Source organism: Melopsittacus undulatus, chromosome 8 (assembly GCF_012275295.1).
Source record: "Melopsittacus undulatus isolate bMelUnd1 chromosome 8, bMelUnd1.mat.Z, whole genome shotgun sequence".
Classification (NCBI taxonomy): Eukaryota; Metazoa; Chordata; class Aves; order Psittaciformes; family Psittaculidae; genus Melopsittacus; species Melopsittacus undulatus.
The window spans coordinates 55,080,938-55,099,582 of NC_047534.1; the positions used below are offsets into that span (position 1 = coordinate 55,080,938).

Sequence of the window (18,645 nt, forward strand, 5' to 3'; positions counted from 1 at the left end):
ATGTGGGAAGGGTTCAAAGCTGTCTCAGGGGAGGTTTACTTTGGACATTAGGTAGCATTTCTTTACTGAGAGGGTGGTCAAATGCCCCAAGTCCCTCTGGAGACCCAGAGGGGTGGTCAATGCCCCAAGCCTGTCAGTGTTTAAGAGGCAGTTGGACAATAACATGCTTTAACTTTTGGTCAGCCCTGAACTGGTCAGGAAGGTGGACTAGATGATCTTTGTACATCCCTTCCAACTGGGGTATTCTGTTCTGTTGGATTCTAACATGTGGACTATCACTCCTGGATAAAAGAGTATTTCTTAATACAGTTTGCGTTTTGTTTTATTCCATTGTATTTGTTATATAGTCAGCACTAATGCTAACAAGTGAATAACAAACCACCTCTGCACACAAGCCAAAAGCATCTGCCCATACCAAAACCTACGGTCATTCACATTTATTGTGGATTAATCTCTACTGGAAACACTGAATAATCTAATTGAGACAGTATTTACTTGCCATGTGTTTAGGTAATGTGTCAAAACGTAAGTCACACCACCTTAAAGATATTTATCATTTGACATTCTGATTTAGTTCATAAGAGTAAAATAACTGATGTGGAGTATGCTTAAACCTACATGAAATACTTTCCTACCTCCAGGCATAATCTGACCAACATCCTGTACAGTTAACACTGACAACTTCTCTTCTGTATCCACTCTTATCACGCCAAAACTCAGACAATTCATAGATAACACTGCTTTTCCTGGAGGAGGCCCACCCAGTTCTGGAGGTCTGCAAAGCAGAAAGTCAAATCAGACATGAAGCAACAGACCGCTGACAATATGGTCATCACAAACACTGTGGGGAGGTTAAGAGAAGCAATAGTTCCTCATTTTAAACAAACAAGTGTTCAAGACTGGTAATATATTTTCATTAGATGAAAAAAGACCTAGAACAAAACACCATGGAGCTTCCTCTCACTCTAAAATGTTACAGAGAGGGTTTAGTTCTACTAAGGGCAAAGAAGTGCCAAGAACAAGCATTCAAAGGATAAACTGTCTAAACCCCATGGAAAATGAGGAAGTGTTTGGAGGACCTGGCACTTCTTCCACTGAGCAGAACTGATCGAACTCCATTCTGTGTCACTGTTCAACTTGCAGGATGTAGCAGAGCAAAAGATCCCAGATGCTACTGTAAAAACCAGTTCTTGAAGTGCATTTGTTAATACTTGGGAAATGTCACTTCTCCCACCAGAGACAGAACTCTCCAAAATCTCAAAGCTTTCTTTATATTGATTTTCTAAACAAGTACCTTTTGATCCAACCCACTTTCAATAAATCCCACTATATTCCAACCACACAGCTGCTAATTCAGAGTATTGCCTTTTCTCAGAGCATCTCTTGCTATCTCCAGAATTCCAAAGGTCTTTTTCAGACCAGTTACAAGTATTTCTTTCTGTCTTTAGCCCTCTGTTTAAAAGCCATTGTATGTAAGCAATTACTTGAAGATTCAGCATCTTCTTCCTACCAATAAATAACGGCCTTGTTTTGGGGGGCATTTTATAAAGGTCCTCCAGCAACAACAATGAACGTGAGACCTCACTTTCTTAAGCAGTTAAAAACCCAACCTTATGGCTGACTATCTTTAGAATATCTTAGGCTTTTTAAAGAAAACAAGCAAAAATCCCTATCCTTCAATGCAGGAGATACCTGTGAGCCTCAAACTTCTTCCCTCTGACTCTTTGGGCATCTTTATGTAGGTGATGGTTTTTACTGACTCTCTTTTTAAAACCAGATACGTTTCAATAGTCAAGAAATGCTTCAGTTCCCTTCTCAGGAAAGAGAATTACCTGCGAATAGCAACAGTCAGTGCCTCTGAAGAACTAGCACAGGGACAGATAACTTCTGGTCTCAAACCTCGGGACTGAAATACATTCAGGAATGCATCACATGAAGATATTGACCCTAAAAAGAACAAGCACACAGTTGGAAACGTTTTGCAAGGCCAGGAAAGGGTGAGCTGCAGGACTTCAAAGCTTATGCTCAGCCAAACAAATGCGGCTGCATCCATGCACAAAACCAACATCCTTGTCTGAAAGACATTCCAGCCTATTACTGGATGTTAGATTTGGAGGAAAACCACCCAGTGGTTAACAGCTAATTCACTGCATGACATTCAAAACTGCCTCCTCTCTTTCTCTGGCAGCACTCTGGGACACTTAACATCATGGGAAGTCCTTCAGGGACCAGAATATTTTGTCACTAACAGCAGCTGTATCTGTTGGCTTCCTATATAGCTCCTCTAGGAACGATCATTGTTTCTTATAGAGGTCACAGAGCCAAAGCATTTAGAAGTTAACATCAGATACTTCTGATGTACCTTCATTTCAGTTCAGAACTTTACTTGGCCGTTAGGACTCAGCCCAAAATGCAAGAGGATACAGCATCACCTACAGCTTTGTACTTTACAGTTGTGGAATTGCAGCACATAATGCAAAGCAGCAAACTTCACTGATTATTCTATATCCTAGGTGTAATTTCAGGTCAGTTTATCTAAGAGTACAGCACTAATGAAAGGACTAATTTAAAAAAATGAATTTGCATAGCTAAATATAGCTAAGAAGTGCAAACAACAAGGAAAAAGCGTGGTATCATTAGCATATATACAGCATTTTACTATAGACTGTATGGCCTAACTTTAAGCATCAGCTCTGAAACAGTGCTTACAACAAGTAACATCTTAGTTTCAGGTTTTCCATCTTCTGCCAGCAGGATTTGTAGACCTCTCGTTATGCAACTGCAAGGAATCTGAAACCCTTGTTTTTCTGGTGTATGAGAACAGCAAAATCAAGCACCTAAGGTATATTCTTACCACCTCCTGGCTGCTTCCTCTAATTACTGTAAACCACCATATGAGTGACAGAGAAAGGCAAGAACCTACCACATATTCTAGTTAATAGTTGTCTTGGTTATGAGTTAAGGCTGTGACTGCTTCCATTTTTATGTCTTTGCACATGACTGAGACAAGCCCTAGGGGCATGTAAAGGAATCAGACACTGCAACTCAAAGTACATAAGCAACTACTACTGAAAATGGCATTCTGATTTACTTGAAAATATAACAGCTTCTTTCAAAGCCATGTTCTCAAGTATTATTTATGGAGAGAATAATCCTTTAGAATATATTCTATGGAAGCTCTGCTCCGGTGTCCTTGGCAAATACTGCTGCTGGAGATGAACTATAGACAGTGCTGTGAGCTCCTACAGTGCACACACAGAGCTGTGTGATTTACAGAGTGCTCTAGCTCACCTTGAACTGAAAAAGCACCCATACTCACATGGATTAGCTCCATCTGCCACCAGTAACATTCGCAAAGAGCTCAGACTGACATCTCTCTGATCCCTCTGAGCCAAAAGTGACCAGTGCATATCACGAGATTTGACTACTGCTACACGAGCTGGAAGTAAAAAAACAGTTATGGTGCATGTGCAGAACAAAATGAACACCAGTTAGGTACTTCTGTGTATATAAATTTATGAATCAGATTCCAAACCTAGAGACCAAACACAAATGCCAAGTATTTAACTGCTATGACACATGTATGCCCAATGCCTCCACATGGACTTGATTATAGAGAATTTAAATGTTTACTATAGATTTCAATAGTGAGGTGAGAAAAAGAAGCTCTTTAAAGGTCTTTTAGAGGAAGCCATCAACATCACTCAGCAATGAATCTATCAGAACATATATTACTGAAATGGAGTACCTAAAGCTGTGGCAAAGTCAGCTGGATAAAGCAGCATTGGCCTCAGCTAAAGCAGGTGTCTTATATAAACAATTATCTTCATTTCCTTTAATCATCCATAAGGAGATGGGTTAAGTAAAACACTTTAGGGTTACCTTTGTACAAGCAGACTTTCTGTATCCAGGAAAGTGGGTTAACCTTCATTAATGCATAGGGAATACTGATGACATGCATCCTGTTCATAACACTCTGTGAGAAAAGTGTTGACAAATTAGATCTTCAAGTGGCTCAAAGAATACACAGCTTGTACTTAAAAAACAAACTACCACATATACAGGGTAACCCTTACATTTAAATGGGATAACTACATGTAAAAACATCAGCTCTGACTGTGCAGCCCGTTACTGAAACATATAAATACTGAAATGCAAATAGCTTGAGAAAGTTCATTCCTTCAGTCCCATACCAACGCTCTACCCCTGAAAGAAGCAACTTGCTGCAGGGTTTTTCATTCATTCCAATACTCACTGTTAATACTCCATGCCAAAGGCCAGCATCTCTTTTGAAATCCAAGACATTTGTTAGTGTTTCAGCTGAAAGCAATGGAAAAAATAGAAAGTCTTTAGAAGCACATTTATGAGGCTATTCAAGAATTCAAAATATTTGCTAAGGCAACTATGAAACTTCCAAAATGACTAAGAAATCAAATCTATGCTCCCCTTGCTTCTTGTCTATAACAGGTTGCTTAAGCCAGAAGTGTCTGACCTTACTCCCAACAAGCATCTTTAAATCATGGGTACAGACCACACATTTATGGAGGCTGAAAAATCCAAATCCTTGAATAAAATTGATAAGGATCTTAGGTTAAAGCCATTTAACACACACTGATTATCATTTCACAGGTGGCTTCATAGCACACCAGTTATGAATGAGGACGTTCGTCTTTCCCTTTGTGGCTAAAGCTACTACTGCTTATCTAATGTTCTTTTAAGTCAATATGATTTTGCCACATAAATGGTCTGACTATTCAAAGCTGTGAGTAGCATTTTGAAGTTGTACCTATCTAACTCACCTTCCGAATAACCACACGCCTGAGTCAATGCGTGACAGTGTGCCAGCATGGAAGCATGAGATACAGTGATGCCCACCGTGCTGCCCTCTTTACTTGTTTTGTACTGAGAAGAGAAAGTTTACAAAAGCATTAGATTAACAACAAGATCTAGAGCAAGGCATTGAAAGAATATTTTACTATGAAACTGAAGTGAGCTTTTTAACGAAATCAAAAAGCTAGCATAAGACATTTATGTCTGGAGAATACACCAATGCCATATGAAATCTGACTGTTAGTCTATCCCAGTTGAACATACCCAAATATGCCAATTATCCCAAATCTTCAAGCTGGTTCAACACCACTACTCAATTGACAGTTTGCCTGGCAACCCTGAGGGAAACATCCTTGCTCCACAGTTAATGTTACAGCAACCTCTCTTATTGCATCAAGAGATTAAAGGAAGAAAACGTGCTGGGATATAAACTACAACGGAGTAACTATAAATTAGGTATATTATATTGGATCACCTCAATATAAGCAATCTCAGCGCTGGCATCCCGTACTTGTGGCTGCCAGTCCTTGGCTGGTTTTGCCAGATGCTTCCCATCGATCACAAACCACATGAGACGAGGCCAGCCTTCAAAGAAAAAGAGAAGTTACTGTCCTTACTGTCCCCAGAATCAGATTTCCCCCCCTTCCATATTCAGGGATAACAACAGGAGGCAAGCAAAAGCTGCAGCATCCCCCCCTGACAGGAGGAAGCAGCACTAAGTAATGACATGACAATCACGGCAGTTCTATGTATGTATGCCTCAGAAGTTGTTGTTTAATAGTGACAATGGATATATCTGCTCTTTATCCTAGAAAGAAATATGAGTAGCTTAAAAACATACCTTTGAATGTCACCACCTCACCAGTCTGAGCTTTAGGAAGGCCTTTTTGACAGGCATCAGTGGTTAAAGCTAGTGTTACTCCACAACTGCGCAAAAGAAATCCAATCTGCTGGCTGCCAGCATCCTACAGAGAAACCACATTATAGCAAATTTACAAATAATGAAGCTTTTGTACTGTTTAATGTAACTTTTCCATGTTTAGAAAGTATTGAGCCAATCTGCAACACAGGAAAGACCTTCAAACCCCTAAGACATTTCATGGAAGACAAAAGCACGAAGTCTATGCTCAAAAGGCTTAGTTTTGCTTAGTGCCAACTAAGTTAGATTTGGCAATGGATCTGGCAAGCAGTGGTAGCAAAATAGTGTCAAAAGCAGTGATTGTGCATCCCTCTCCAATCCAATGGGATTTTACTGAAGTCTGGTGAAACAGAGAGCTAGTTTGATGTTGTTTCTGAGTCCTGAAGCACTGAAGATCAGAGCTGGAACCTTTTCAACTCTCACAATGTGGGTGGGATTACACTGGTGTTTCCAGTAACTGAGGCATCTCTGCCTGCCTGTGCTCCCACTGCTCAGCATGAGAGCTGAAAAGAGCTTTTCTGGGTTACATTTGAGAAATCAGTTTTGTGTCTTTGCAAATATACTGAATTAAAACACATACCCTAAAGTAGTTGATTACGAGCTTCATACCATTCCCCCCACAACTAAACGCTTTCCAAGCATGTAATGTGCATTGAGCAGCTCAGCTGATGCACCATCCTGCTTTCAAAGTGCAGGCTCTGAGGGGTACCACATAAAGACTATGGGATTTAGATACCTCCCTTACTTTCTTTACTTACAAAACCATAAAAATGGGGCATGTCTTTGCCTACCTTTCTTGTCAATGGAACTTCTATTGGGACAGGAATAAGTTCTGCGAGGAGACATCCATAAAATGCCACCATAAACATAACTGGATCACTATTAGGAAACACGAGAGCTACCTACAAAAATACATCAGAATAAGAAGAAATGCATTTTGTTGTTGTATGGGAACAGCTTTGTCATTTGTGGGGAAAAAAGAATCTCTGCAACAATGTCCAGGTTCATGTTTAAACTGGGAACAGAACTAGTAAATGGGGTGATAATGCACTATTTACAGCTCCCAGTATTACAAGGTTTTCTTTGGTTCCTCAATGTTTTCTCCAGAGACCATTTCAAACAGAAGCCTACCCGGTCCCCAGGCTTCAGCAGTGGCTCATTCTTGGTGGTCAGCCTGTTTAGTAGGGTATACGCCAGCTTCAAGCTTCTGCTCCACAGCTTGCCTAAGGAAAGCAAAAAAGACATTCCAGAAATGAAACCCCACGAGCCTAAAATGTTAACATTTAATTAGCAAATCTCAGTGCTTTACATAGGCACTAGGCAACAGGTTGAATGAGAACAGGGTCAACAGGCACATGAACAAGTAATGAGGGAAAAGTGCACATTTGTGTTGTGAAAGCAATCCCACCTCACAAACCTACTGAGTTCTTCTAATGCTTAGTGCTTGTGAGCACACACACACAAGGCCTTGCTGATACAACCTAACCGCATTTCTAAAAGACACATCATAAGACTCCTTCTTAAGGACTTTTAGGGAAAGCAAAGTACTTGGGATAAAAAGTAATCCTAAATTGGATAAAATATTAACTGAAATTTAAGAAACAAAGGGTAGGAATAATTGCCACGTTACCAGGCTCTGTGAAATGCCAGTTCAGAGCTCGGTTGTGATCTAGAGCTCTCCATAGTTCAGAGCAAAGCATTATCCCAAGCTATTAAATAGCAACACTCTATTCCAAGCTATTAAATGGCAACACTCTAACTGCTTATTTGACACAATATAAAAATCAATCTTTAATCTGTAGCTTTGCTAAGAAAACCAACCCACCCTGTTCATAAGAAACTGAGCAATAGCAACCCCTTTCCCCTGTAAATGGTAAATCAAAGCAAGAACCCCCCAACCCAAAGAAGCATGCCATGGCAAAGAGCACACATCTGGAACTCAGCTCTCTAGTAGGGGGTCTTTATCATGAACTGACATCCACATTCAAGCCTTTCAGACCATGCAGCAAGCAGCAGGGAACTTGTGCTTGTCAGTCTCAGACTTCTCCAATTCTACTTTTCTGCCTGTTCAATCTCCAGCTCTATATAAAAGGGTTCCACAGGACCCAGATGCATCCAATGGGCAGTTCCCTACAGAACTGGCCGTTCAGTGCAGTTGGCACAGTCCAAATGCAATTTAGAGCTTGGCTTCTTTACAGTTTGGCTTCTCCTTTCTTTTTATTTTTAAATGCAAAACTAAACACAATGTTCTAAGGAATTCTCACAGCACCACTGCAAAGTAATGGAACTCATGCAGCTGCTCAGCTCCTGTAAGCACACTTCAGCTGTAAGAACGCAAACAAGAAGCTTGGACTCTTGCTGCAGTTAGGGACAAAATGATCTTACAAATAACGCAATGACTACAATGCTTCTAGTTCATTGATTCAGGCAAGTTTTACTTCCCACAATAACATCCCTAACGTGCCCCTGAATGCAAGTCTTCTGTGTAAGAACTGCATTCAGCATGCACAACCATGCTGAAATCTTATGTCTGCTCTGGGACTCTGAAGAGTGTATCATTAGTCATCTGTTGTGTCCCTCCTAGGCTATTTTCAGTGTTCTTTAAAGAAAATAACCCCCAATTGTCTGAAATTTATAAACAGCCATTTGTAAAGAATCGATACCATAAACAATTTCCCTTCATTAACTTCCTTTACAATCTCCTTCCCATACAATAGATTAGTAATTTGCATTCAAATCTCAAAGCATGTCATGAGCACAGCCAGTCCCTCCTAAAGGAAAGCAAATTGTTCATTCCACAAGGAATGCCCGATTCTCCCTTACAGTTATCACCAATACCTACCATAGGTAAGGGTGTAAATAGCTTTCCCAGTTGTATCCAGTGCTGTCAGACAAGGGGCTTTTGGCTGGGTGGTTCCCCAGCGCTGCAGGGCAGCCAGCAGAGAAGGTGGCCAGCTGGTTACCACGTCTAAGGGTTCACCTTTAAGTACATTCATTTGATTTCCTTCAGGCTTTGGTTGATTTGGGTCAGGCTGTTGCACTAAAACCAGAGCACAGGAAAAAGGCAAAAGTCAATCCTTACAAAAGCACAGAAGAACAGACTGGTTTGGGCTGGAAGGGACCTTAAAGCTTATCCAATTCCAACCCCTGCCATGGGCAGGGACACCTTCTACTAGAACAGGCTGCTCCAAGCCACGTCCAACTCAGGCTGGGATATACAAGCTGCACCTAAAAGATGATTCTATGAACCATTCCTAATTCCTCTTCCTTACAGCTACCATTGCTTCTCCTCTGCTATGTGATGATGCTATGCAAACCATCTGTTGGCTTCACAAAAAGTAATTATCATCACTTTAGTGTTCTGATTCAATATTATTCAAAGGATCTAGACACAGAATTTGAATCCCTCACTCTTCTTCTCTGCTCTGGAAAGATGTATTTTCTGTTGTTTGTTCTGCACATGTATTTAAATGACAGCCTGCACCAAGTCAAGAGGCATTATCAGAGAGAATGCCTTCAGTGACAACTGGATCTTGATTTTTGCTGTGCCAAACTCGAAACAGGCAATGAAGAATGGCACTAAGCCTTTATAATCATATGGCTCTTTAAACAAAGAAGAAAAGCCTGATGAAATGCTCTGCATATGGATTATCTACAACAAAAACTGTACCTCTCACAGCATGTTCTGTTTGATTTCTGGATCATCCCTCTCAGCTGTGGAACACTGCAGGGTTTGTAAGCCATGTGCTCTCTGAGCAGCCTGCTGTTAAAATCTTGCTCCAAGCTGCTCAAGTAGGTGAAGTATCTTGATCTTAGCATAGCTGGATTTAGCTAAGACTCAATCTATGCAATAACTACAATTAACAGTTCAAAGTGACGCTCTTTGTTCTCCAGTGACATACGTGGACCTCAATGAAAGTCTGCCTGAAAAATGTTCATTGAAAGACCAGAGCCACAATCACTTCATATCTTGGAGTATCCAATTGATACTAGAGAACCTAGTGACAGCTGCTCAATGTCACATTGAGAGATGCTTTTCCTTCTGCTTAGACACATGCATACAGAGAAGAAAATAGTGGGTTTTAGCTAGTATCTGCAGAGCATGTACGAGGACATGTAGAGCACACACAAGACATATGCACAATGCACTCAATGCATTTAATTCCTCTGAACATCTAAAAGAAGGAGAGTTTCCAGATTTCAGGAAGAGGATATTAACATGCATGCAAACAGTATTATCATAATAAATTCCATGTACTAGCAAAGTCAAGTTTTTCATCTAACTGTATCTGGGCACTGACAAAGCAGCTTCTCAGAGCAGGATGTGGGAGTGCTTGTAGACACCAGCTGAATGCAAGTGGCCAGGGAGGCTGTGGAATCTCCACATCTGGAGATGCTTACAGCTTGACTGGACGTGGTCCTGAGCAGCCTGATCTAGTCAAACCTGCTTTGGGCAAGAGGCCTGTCACAGGCTTCCAGAGGTCCACTGCACCACCAGTTACACTCAGGCTATGCCCTGACTTACTCCACAAAGTACCCTCTATACATTTGCTGATGACCACAGGGCAGTTTAGACTCTCTGACGCAAAAGGTGATGGTGGGGCTATCACCAAGCACGACAATCTCTGGATGCACCAGTGAATTCCTTCAAGGATCACAGTCTTTAGTGTTCACCAGCTCATCACACTGGTCCAAATTAGGCTGAATCAGAAGAGTTTCCAAAGTGAGGGAGGAAGGGAGACCAAGCACACTGAATACAAGGGTTGAGTTGAAGGTTCTATCTCACTTGTGATAGCATCCAACCTCTCTGTCTCCACTAAAACAACTCTACTGTGATTTGTTTTCTATTGGGAAAAGAAAGCAACATGTGCTAAGAAGAACCAGCCCTTCTGTGCCCCTCTTACACAAGGAGTGAAAAATGTATCTGAAAGGAATTAACCTTCTAGGAGTTCTTCAAAGTCATCAACAAAAAACTCTTTCAAAGGTGGGCGCTTTGGTCTTTTCAAGGTATTTAGAAGCTGCTGGATTTTAGAGGACACTCTGCTGTTCACTGGAACACCTGCCAAAGAGAAAAGACGTATTACCTACCATATCTAAACAAACATACACTAAAGCACATGCTGCCACATTGCTTACAGCATCACACTAAGCTCAGGCAGCAGTCATTCCAGATGAGCACCTTGTCTGGGAAAAACCAGCTTTAATCAGTAACAGTTTCAACCATGGAGTTATGTTTTAATCTGATGCTGCTCCCTAGCTACCTGGATTAAGAATATACCTTCTCACGCTCTGATTGAGCTTTTCAAACTGCTGATTCCTTCATGAGAGTCCAACACAAACCTGAAGAATGTTCTTTTCTTCCAGAGTCTATGTATTTGCTATGTCTTAACATTCATTCAGCTCTGAAAGTGTGACAATGCTTGGAAAAACCAAACGAATCTTGCAGTGTTTTACAGGGCTATCAAGAAATGATCAGAACACAAACCCACACTGACTGCTTTTGTTTGTGTATGTGATATATTTATTTTAAATTAAATAGAAATGTGTATGTTTGTTTGTAGTTATGGAAATTTCAGGCTTTGAGGCAATATGAAATTAAAATGTGAGACAAAAGGCTTGCATTGCCCTTTACTGTAGAGATCCACAGAAGTGGGGACATGGTTCCCACCAGCAGAGCATGGGAAATGCAGTAGTCTCCCCTCCCATGGTAGACTGACAGATACCCCATACTACTGCAAAGCTTTGGAGGGGCAGGGACATAGCACAGGATGGGTGTCAAGCTCTGTTACTGATTCACTTATTCAGGAAGGGGGACACAGGCTGAAAAGCAGGAGGTTTATAACAGAATCACCATCTGCAGTTTCCAAGATGCTGCTGTTGTAGCCTCTGGGTACTCCTCGTACTGATGCCACCTGTGGGCGCTCGTGATGTAAGTGTTCCACCAGACCAGTGGTGACATCCGGAGGTGCAGAGTGATTATCTGTAGCAATGGAAGACAGACATGGGAGAGCTCATCAGTCACCTTAAGCATCAATATATCCAAAGCTGCTTCTTACATCATTCTTCTTGCCTTATGCTTTTAACTGAACTCTGAGTTCTCTAATCAAACTGCAACCAAAATCTCCTGGATGCAGAGGAAACCCTGCAAGGAACCAGGGTGCCTCTCCACAATGCAGAGGAGCTGCCCCAATGTTCAAAGGGATCCAAACCGACAAAGAGAGTGGCTGCTCACTTCATCACTTCAAGGTGAAAGCAAGGAGATGCACTATGAGTAACCAGCACAAGTCTACAAAGAACGTCGGTCTCACATCTCTAAGAAGAAATGGAGCCAAAGCCTCTCTACAAGACTGGAATGAGTACTCTTAAATCCCATAGGAAGAGAAAGAGACAGAAGCATGAGGTTTAAAAGAACAGAGCTTCTGCCCAACGACAATGTGAAGCACTTATCTTCGTTCTGCAGGCTGTAAGAGGAAGTCTGCTGAGAAACACAGATTAAGATTATAGGTGGCATGCACAGTGCACTTAGGTGTGAACACACGTTGAGAATGGACACGGAGAAACGAGAGATGCCTCAGAGGAAAGGAAATGATGACTTAAAACCCTGTCACCTGCAGTTCAGAAGAGCAGTCATAGCTTCCTTTCAGCAGCTTTTCTTACAACCTGTTCTTAACAGTCTCACAATACTGTAGGTAGAAGCTTCCTCTTTATGTTGCAGTACAGACACCTTTTCACTCTTCACTGGGGCATCTATCAGTGAGAACAGCTGGAATGCCTGTAACACTTAAACCCACCCTTGGTCTAGAGGTCAGAATGATACACACACTGCTCCCAACAGGTAATTTAGCACAGGGTTTCTTGAGGCAGCCATTTGTGGCCAGACATGGCACACTTTCCTTGTAATGGTGTGTGCTACAAGCAATAAACACATTGTTTATTGCACCACAGTTCTGCAGAACTGTGCTTAGGGAATATCATCATTCCAAACTGGTGACCCAGGTTAGGGAACAGTTTTGAATGGAACCACAGGTTAGCAAATAGCAGTACCTGAGAGAGGTGCTCCAACAAGGAAAAAACCAGAACTGGAGGCCTGAAATACTCAGAATCCTAAAGAGCAAAAGGAAATGCTGAAGGACACGGTGCTGGAGGAACTCAAAGCACAGGGGGATGGAGGCAGAGCAGTGAACTGCACATCCCACCCCAGCTTTCTGAGGAAGGGATTAGCACTCAGCTACCAAGTGCCCATAGGTCTGTTCACAGGTTTCTGGGGCTGACACACAAGCCACCAGTGCAGCTCTGCAGTTTTAGAGGGATCACTGAAAGAAGAATTAAATCCATTCCTATATTATCCAATTTCTGTATTGCAGAGAGCTGCCTTTCTGGGTACCAAGGAAGGACAAATTCTTGTCATGTGGGCAAGGTACTTGAAGGACAAAGTGATCACTTTGTTGCTCTGACAACTGCCAAGGATAAAACCAGTAAAAGGAAAAGGTGACCACTACGTGTAAGGCTGATCTGTACAACCACTTTAGAGCGCATACAGAAAGCCCATGTACTCAGAGGAAACTGTTGCTGTGTTCTATGTACTTCCTGAGTTGCTTTTTGGTTGGTTTTATTCCCTTAGCTTTACCAAAGCCCCAAAGCCATGGACTTCACACAGCACAGAAATTAATCAGTCAAAGGTACCTGGTTCCCACAGTGCAGTAATAGCTCAGGAGTCCACACTTCCCAGGTGAGAAACCCTGCAGTTAGTATTATCAATGTCTAAAGCTTCCACTCTTTGAATACACCAGCAAGAACTACAATGAGGGATGTACCTGCAGGGTGGCTTCATCACTGAAAGGCCCCAAAATGGCATTCCTACAGAGGGAAGTTGTCACCACTAAGCATGAAGGTGACTCAAACTATACACTCAAAAGTGATGTACACACATAACCATCAACAATATAACCATCAAGTGAGAGGACAAGAGAGACTGACACATACTATGAGGCTTGGAGCAAAGGGGAGAAGCCCTGCATGAAGCACATAAGTTGAAATGCTGAATGGATGCAGACTGTATCATGCATATTGTTGCTGGGAAAAAGCAAATCTTCTACTCACATGCACGAGGCAGATATTTGAAATACAAAGGCTCTGCAATTAGATGCTTGGAAAATCACATAAGGAAGAAGCTATTTGGGAACATCTACGGAAGAGCTGTGTACTTGGGAAGAGCTCAAAGACATCACACAAAAATGAGGATGCTCAGAAAAGACACAAAACCCCCATTAACAGTCATTCCCAACTGGAAATGAGCACCAAAAAATAGCTATATATAGAGGTGCTCATCTACAGCATTCATGGATCTTACAAACACCTCAGAGCCCAGTTTCATGCAAATAAATGTCCCTTACCAACAAAGGAAATATCAGGGGTCCTTATGAACAACTCTGCTGGCCATAGTTATTTGTTCTTACACACAGCAGAGAATTGACTCTTCCACCCCATCCTGCCTTGAGAAGGCAAAAACCTATGCATAGAGTAAGCTCAATTGTCCAGAATTTATGCTTGGATAAAAATCCCATTAACTTCCTTAATTATTTGGGTATTTCGTTAATATATGTGCTTGAGAATGCATGAAATGAGTCTGTATCATCTAGAGATACTGTGGCAAAGCAGAGACAGAGAAGTGGTGAGGAGCCAGAAAAAGAATAGCCTGGACAGACTTGTGATTGCAGGGGAGAGTTAACTGGGTTTAGCCTGAAGCTCCTTTCCATTATGGATCAGGAGACAGAGATAAATGCAAGAGAGAGCAGTGGTCCAAGAACGAATGGATGGGATAGGAGACAAAACGAGAAGCTAGGCATCAGGAAGGAAGTCTCTAAGGAGGAGTCTCAGGTTGAAGATTCAAACACAGGACCTAGGGTTAGACCTAGAGATTGCTGTGTGAGTTTTGTCTGTAGGAAACCAATCAACCAGTGTGATGCACAAGATCTCCTCTCCAATAAACTCTCTGAAACTGTTTCTAACTTGCTTCACTCTTACAGCTCTGGTACAACTGCTTACAGAGCCCCAGCAGTTCAGGACACAACTCATAACTCTGCTTCCCCTTAGGGAAAGGGATTGTACTTTCCAGTTTTTCAATAGATACTGGGTTGAATCCCATGATAATCCATGTTTCCAGTTACTCTAACAAAAGCTAAGTTGAGAAATACCCCACAGTTGAGATGGTAACCTTGAAAAAACCACCCAGACACACTGCTGGCCTTATTCATGTGAAGGAAGCATGAAACTAAGAGAAAATGAAAGCCCCCAAACCAATATGTGGATGTTGTACTTGCTTTTACAGGTGAAAGATAAACAGCTTAAAAATAATGGGTATTCCTGTCCAACTGTCTTAAACACTGTAACCTTGCAATTCCAATACTGTAGTGCACTGCTTGGGAATGTCACAGAATCATCATCCTAGAATGGGTTGGGTTGGAATGGACCTTAAAGCTCACCCAGTTCCAACCCCTGCCACTGGAGCAGGTTGCTCCAAGCCCCATCCAACCTGTCCTTGAACACTGCCAGGGATGGGGCAGCCACAGCTTCCAAACCCAACAGCCAGGCCAGCTAAAAGAACAGGTATATGCAAAATGCCTTTGTGCTTTAAATGCTCCTGTTAACTACATCTCCAACTATACAGAAGCCTGTATACTCACTTGAAATCTTTAGTGTTTCAGTGTGCTTTCTCACCTGACCTAACCTGCTCTCAGTAACAACTGAGACAAAACTGTCTGTGTGGAGTATACAGGCATCAGTCTTCACTACAGCATATACAACCAGTGTAAAAGTTATTCCCATGGTGGAAGAGACTGGTTCCTCCCTGTTTCCCTTCCAAAAGCTTCCTGAAGATGTGGGTAAAGCGCTCTGGAGTTTATGACAAAGAAAGGAATCTCCAGTGTGACAGAGACAAAACTCACATCCACATTTTGCCTTACCATCAGCTCCCCATTTTCAGTCAAAGTTTCACCATCAAGGACTATTCCTGACTTACATTTTACACGTTATTTAGTATTGAAGGAAAACCAATAACACCACATCTGAGCTCGAAATCTCAGTCAGCAGTTCTGATTCCCTAACTTTCCGAATCATTCTGGATGTTTTTCTAGTCTTTGGCTGTTTCCCAATTCACCTCTGCAATCCACAGCCTGATATGGAAGGGGTAAAACACATGTGGATTGGAAAGCATGCACCAAAGGTAGAATCCCTTTGAAATTCTGCTGTTGAATGCAGTAAATTGAACCTTAGTTTCTCAATAAATCAAGCATTTTACCAAGAAGAACATGTGTTCAGATCTCATGAACATGGTTTATATCAAACACATATATATCATACATACCTGGTCTGTAGATGGTACATTTTAAGGCTATTTACAGGTATTTTCTGGTGAAGACTTTAGTGTTTAGCCCTGCTTTGGGATTTTTGAATCTGGCATTATTCCAACGACACTTCTTTACTGACCTAGCTGGGTGTGTGCCATGAGATCTGCAAGCACAGTGGCAGCAGCGGTGACAGTAGCAGTATTGGAAGCAGCAGCAGGTTTCCCTCCTGGATGAGATGAGGTGGAGGATGCAGAGGATGAGGTGGAGGAGCCCTGAATAACCCGGTTAAGCCAGGGCTCTACGTTGGAATGGCTCTGGAACGGAGGGGAGGTGATCCGCCCTTGCCGACGTAAGGAGCCCTCATCTTCTGATGCTGACGATGTGTCTGTGATTAAAATAATGATGACAGGCATGTAACGTGGGAATGACCCAACAGACGGAACATGAAGCTTCTCCATGTTCTTCACGTCGCGTTCTCATGTGCTACACATGAGGTGTGCGTTTAAGCCAATGGTATATTCACATGCACAAATCTGGCTCAACACCATTTTAGGTTAATGCAACAACCTCCACACAGTATAGCCAGAACACACTTGAAGCAAAGTTTCCATTACCACCTGTATTCCGGATGACCTAAGGCTCATAAACAGCTTCTACCTAAGGTACCCACTACATTCCCTAGGCATTGTCAGTGAGTATTCCATACCTATTTCACTGAAAGAACATTCTGGTTCGGAACAGGTAAACTGGATCTCATCCCACCTGATCAAATTCCATTGGTTTCATGTTTTGGAGGGGGCAATTCTTCACTTTTTTATCCTTTTGACAAATTTTTGGGCAAGAAATGACTGAAAAAAGCACCGTGCTACAAGTTCAACCAAGGAGTAATTGCATTAAGCTAAGAATAAAGGGAATTTATTCTGATAGGAATAAAAGCATGGAATTTAAAAGCATGTGTCTTAACCACATCACCTGGTACTAATAAGCACTAGAGAGAAACGCTCAGTGAAGCAACTTTTGTTCTAGCCGGGTATTTGTTGCTGTTAGAAGTCTGATAAAGACCTCCTATTTTTACTGCAATTCAGTTATTTACAGCTTTCCAGAAGTTTCCCTTTTGGCACTCAATTTTCCACATTGTTATCCACTCAATAACAAAAAGGTGTTTCTACATAGGAAGCAAACACATCCCAGCTGGTTCCGAGTGAAAACCAGGCAGTTTTATTACAGAAAAGTAAAAATAACCTTGTCCTCCTAAATTGAGGTCTGAATTTTAAGAACTTGATCCTTTACAGGCCTCTCCCCCTCCACTTTCCACCTGGATAATTGAAGGGAAGCTCCTAAAACAATGCACTGACTGGATAGTTTAGATGGAGCTGAGGAACAATTCCTGCCCCACAGGGTGCTCAGGCATTGGAACAGGCTGCCCAGGGCAGGGCTGCAGGCACCAGCCCTGCAAGTGTTCACACAGCTGGAGACAAGGCCTCAGTGCCATGGGGCAGTGGTGGCCTTGGCAGTGCTGGGAATGGTTGGACTGGATGAGCTTAAAGGGCTTTTCCAGCCTGGTTGATTCTGTGATTCTATGATACAGTGATAAAAGTTCACATCGAGTCAGTTTGTGAAGAGCAGTTCTGAGTCACCTGGAATGGCCAAACCAACTAAGAACTCATCAAAGGCTGGAAAAGAGCTTCTGAAAGAGAGAAGTTTCCATTCCTGTACTCCAGACATGGAAATCCTGGGTGACACTGGGGTGGGCTACATCAGAAATCCTGCACCCTTACTGTTGGCATTCATTTATCAATCATCAACCATACACAAACGCATACACATTTTGCTGAAGCCACATTAAAAACATCTTCCTCACCTTTGGCAGCAAATTTCCATTACCAGGTGTTTCATTTTTGTGCATTTCCAACAGCTTCAGAATAATTGCTCTTCAACAGCCTAAACCCACAGCTCCCAAGAAGCGCATTTAACTCAAGTTTTCACGAGTAAAACCCCAGATCTCTCCTTACGTGACCATCCCATACCAAACATGACAATTTGGCATGAACCCCCCCAACAACTGATCTTTGAGCAGATACAGCTGTGGTGCATCACCATTCCCAAGCCCGTGCCTTGTGTGGCAGTTCTGGGCTACTGCCACAGTTGGAGTTTCAGGCTGCTGACTCCATGTGCTCCTGGAGGAGAGCCAAACCTGCCCCTTGTCTTTTAGGCAGCAAGCAAAAACAATTCCAGGAATATGGAATAAGATTACAAAGAGCCAGGTTTTGGGAAAGAAATCAACCCAACCAAGCACCACATTTGCAATCTGTTATCGCTTCAGAGTGAGAAATGAAACTATAGAAAGCACAAGTTTGGCAAAGCACACACACTCTGACAGGATCTCCTTATCCAGACACGAGTTTATGAAGCCTCTCTAACCTTCCTAAGCTTTCAGATGTCTTCCATAAGTGGAGTGGGATGGAAAAACCCACTTGAAAAGCAAAATAACAAATGTTTATAAGAAGGAAGGATCCTTAAAACAATACAACAGAAAAGTGGGAAGGTGAC

General features: G+C 42.1%; 1 protein-coding gene across 1 annotated transcript in view; it reads right to left on the minus strand.

Moving 5' to 3' along the window:
- DIP2A (disco interacting protein 2 homolog A) overlaps positions 1-18,645 on the minus strand; it is a 93,443-nt gene that overhangs the window by 27,900 nt on the left and 46,898 nt on the right. The window contains exons 5-18 of the mRNA XM_034065516.1: positions 16,235-16,480; positions 11,601-11,729; positions 10,689-10,808; positions 8,592-8,789; positions 6,881-6,972; positions 6,541-6,651; positions 5,672-5,795; positions 5,306-5,415; positions 4,800-4,902; positions 4,256-4,320; positions 3,883-3,976; positions 3,320-3,439; positions 1,833-1,947; positions 636-775 (exon numbers count right to left, since the gene is read on the minus strand). Coding sequence (XP_033921407.1) covers positions 636-775; positions 1,833-1,947; positions 3,320-3,439; positions 3,883-3,976; positions 4,256-4,320; positions 4,800-4,902; positions 5,306-5,415; positions 5,672-5,795; positions 6,541-6,651; positions 6,881-6,972; positions 8,592-8,789; positions 10,689-10,808; positions 11,601-11,729; positions 16,235-16,480 — 1,767 coding nt within the window. The remainder of the gene's footprint in view (positions 1-635; positions 776-1,832; positions 1,948-3,319; positions 3,440-3,882; positions 3,977-4,255; positions 4,321-4,799; positions 4,903-5,305; positions 5,416-5,671; positions 5,796-6,540; positions 6,652-6,880; positions 6,973-8,591; positions 8,790-10,688; positions 10,809-11,600; positions 11,730-16,234; positions 16,481-18,645) is intronic.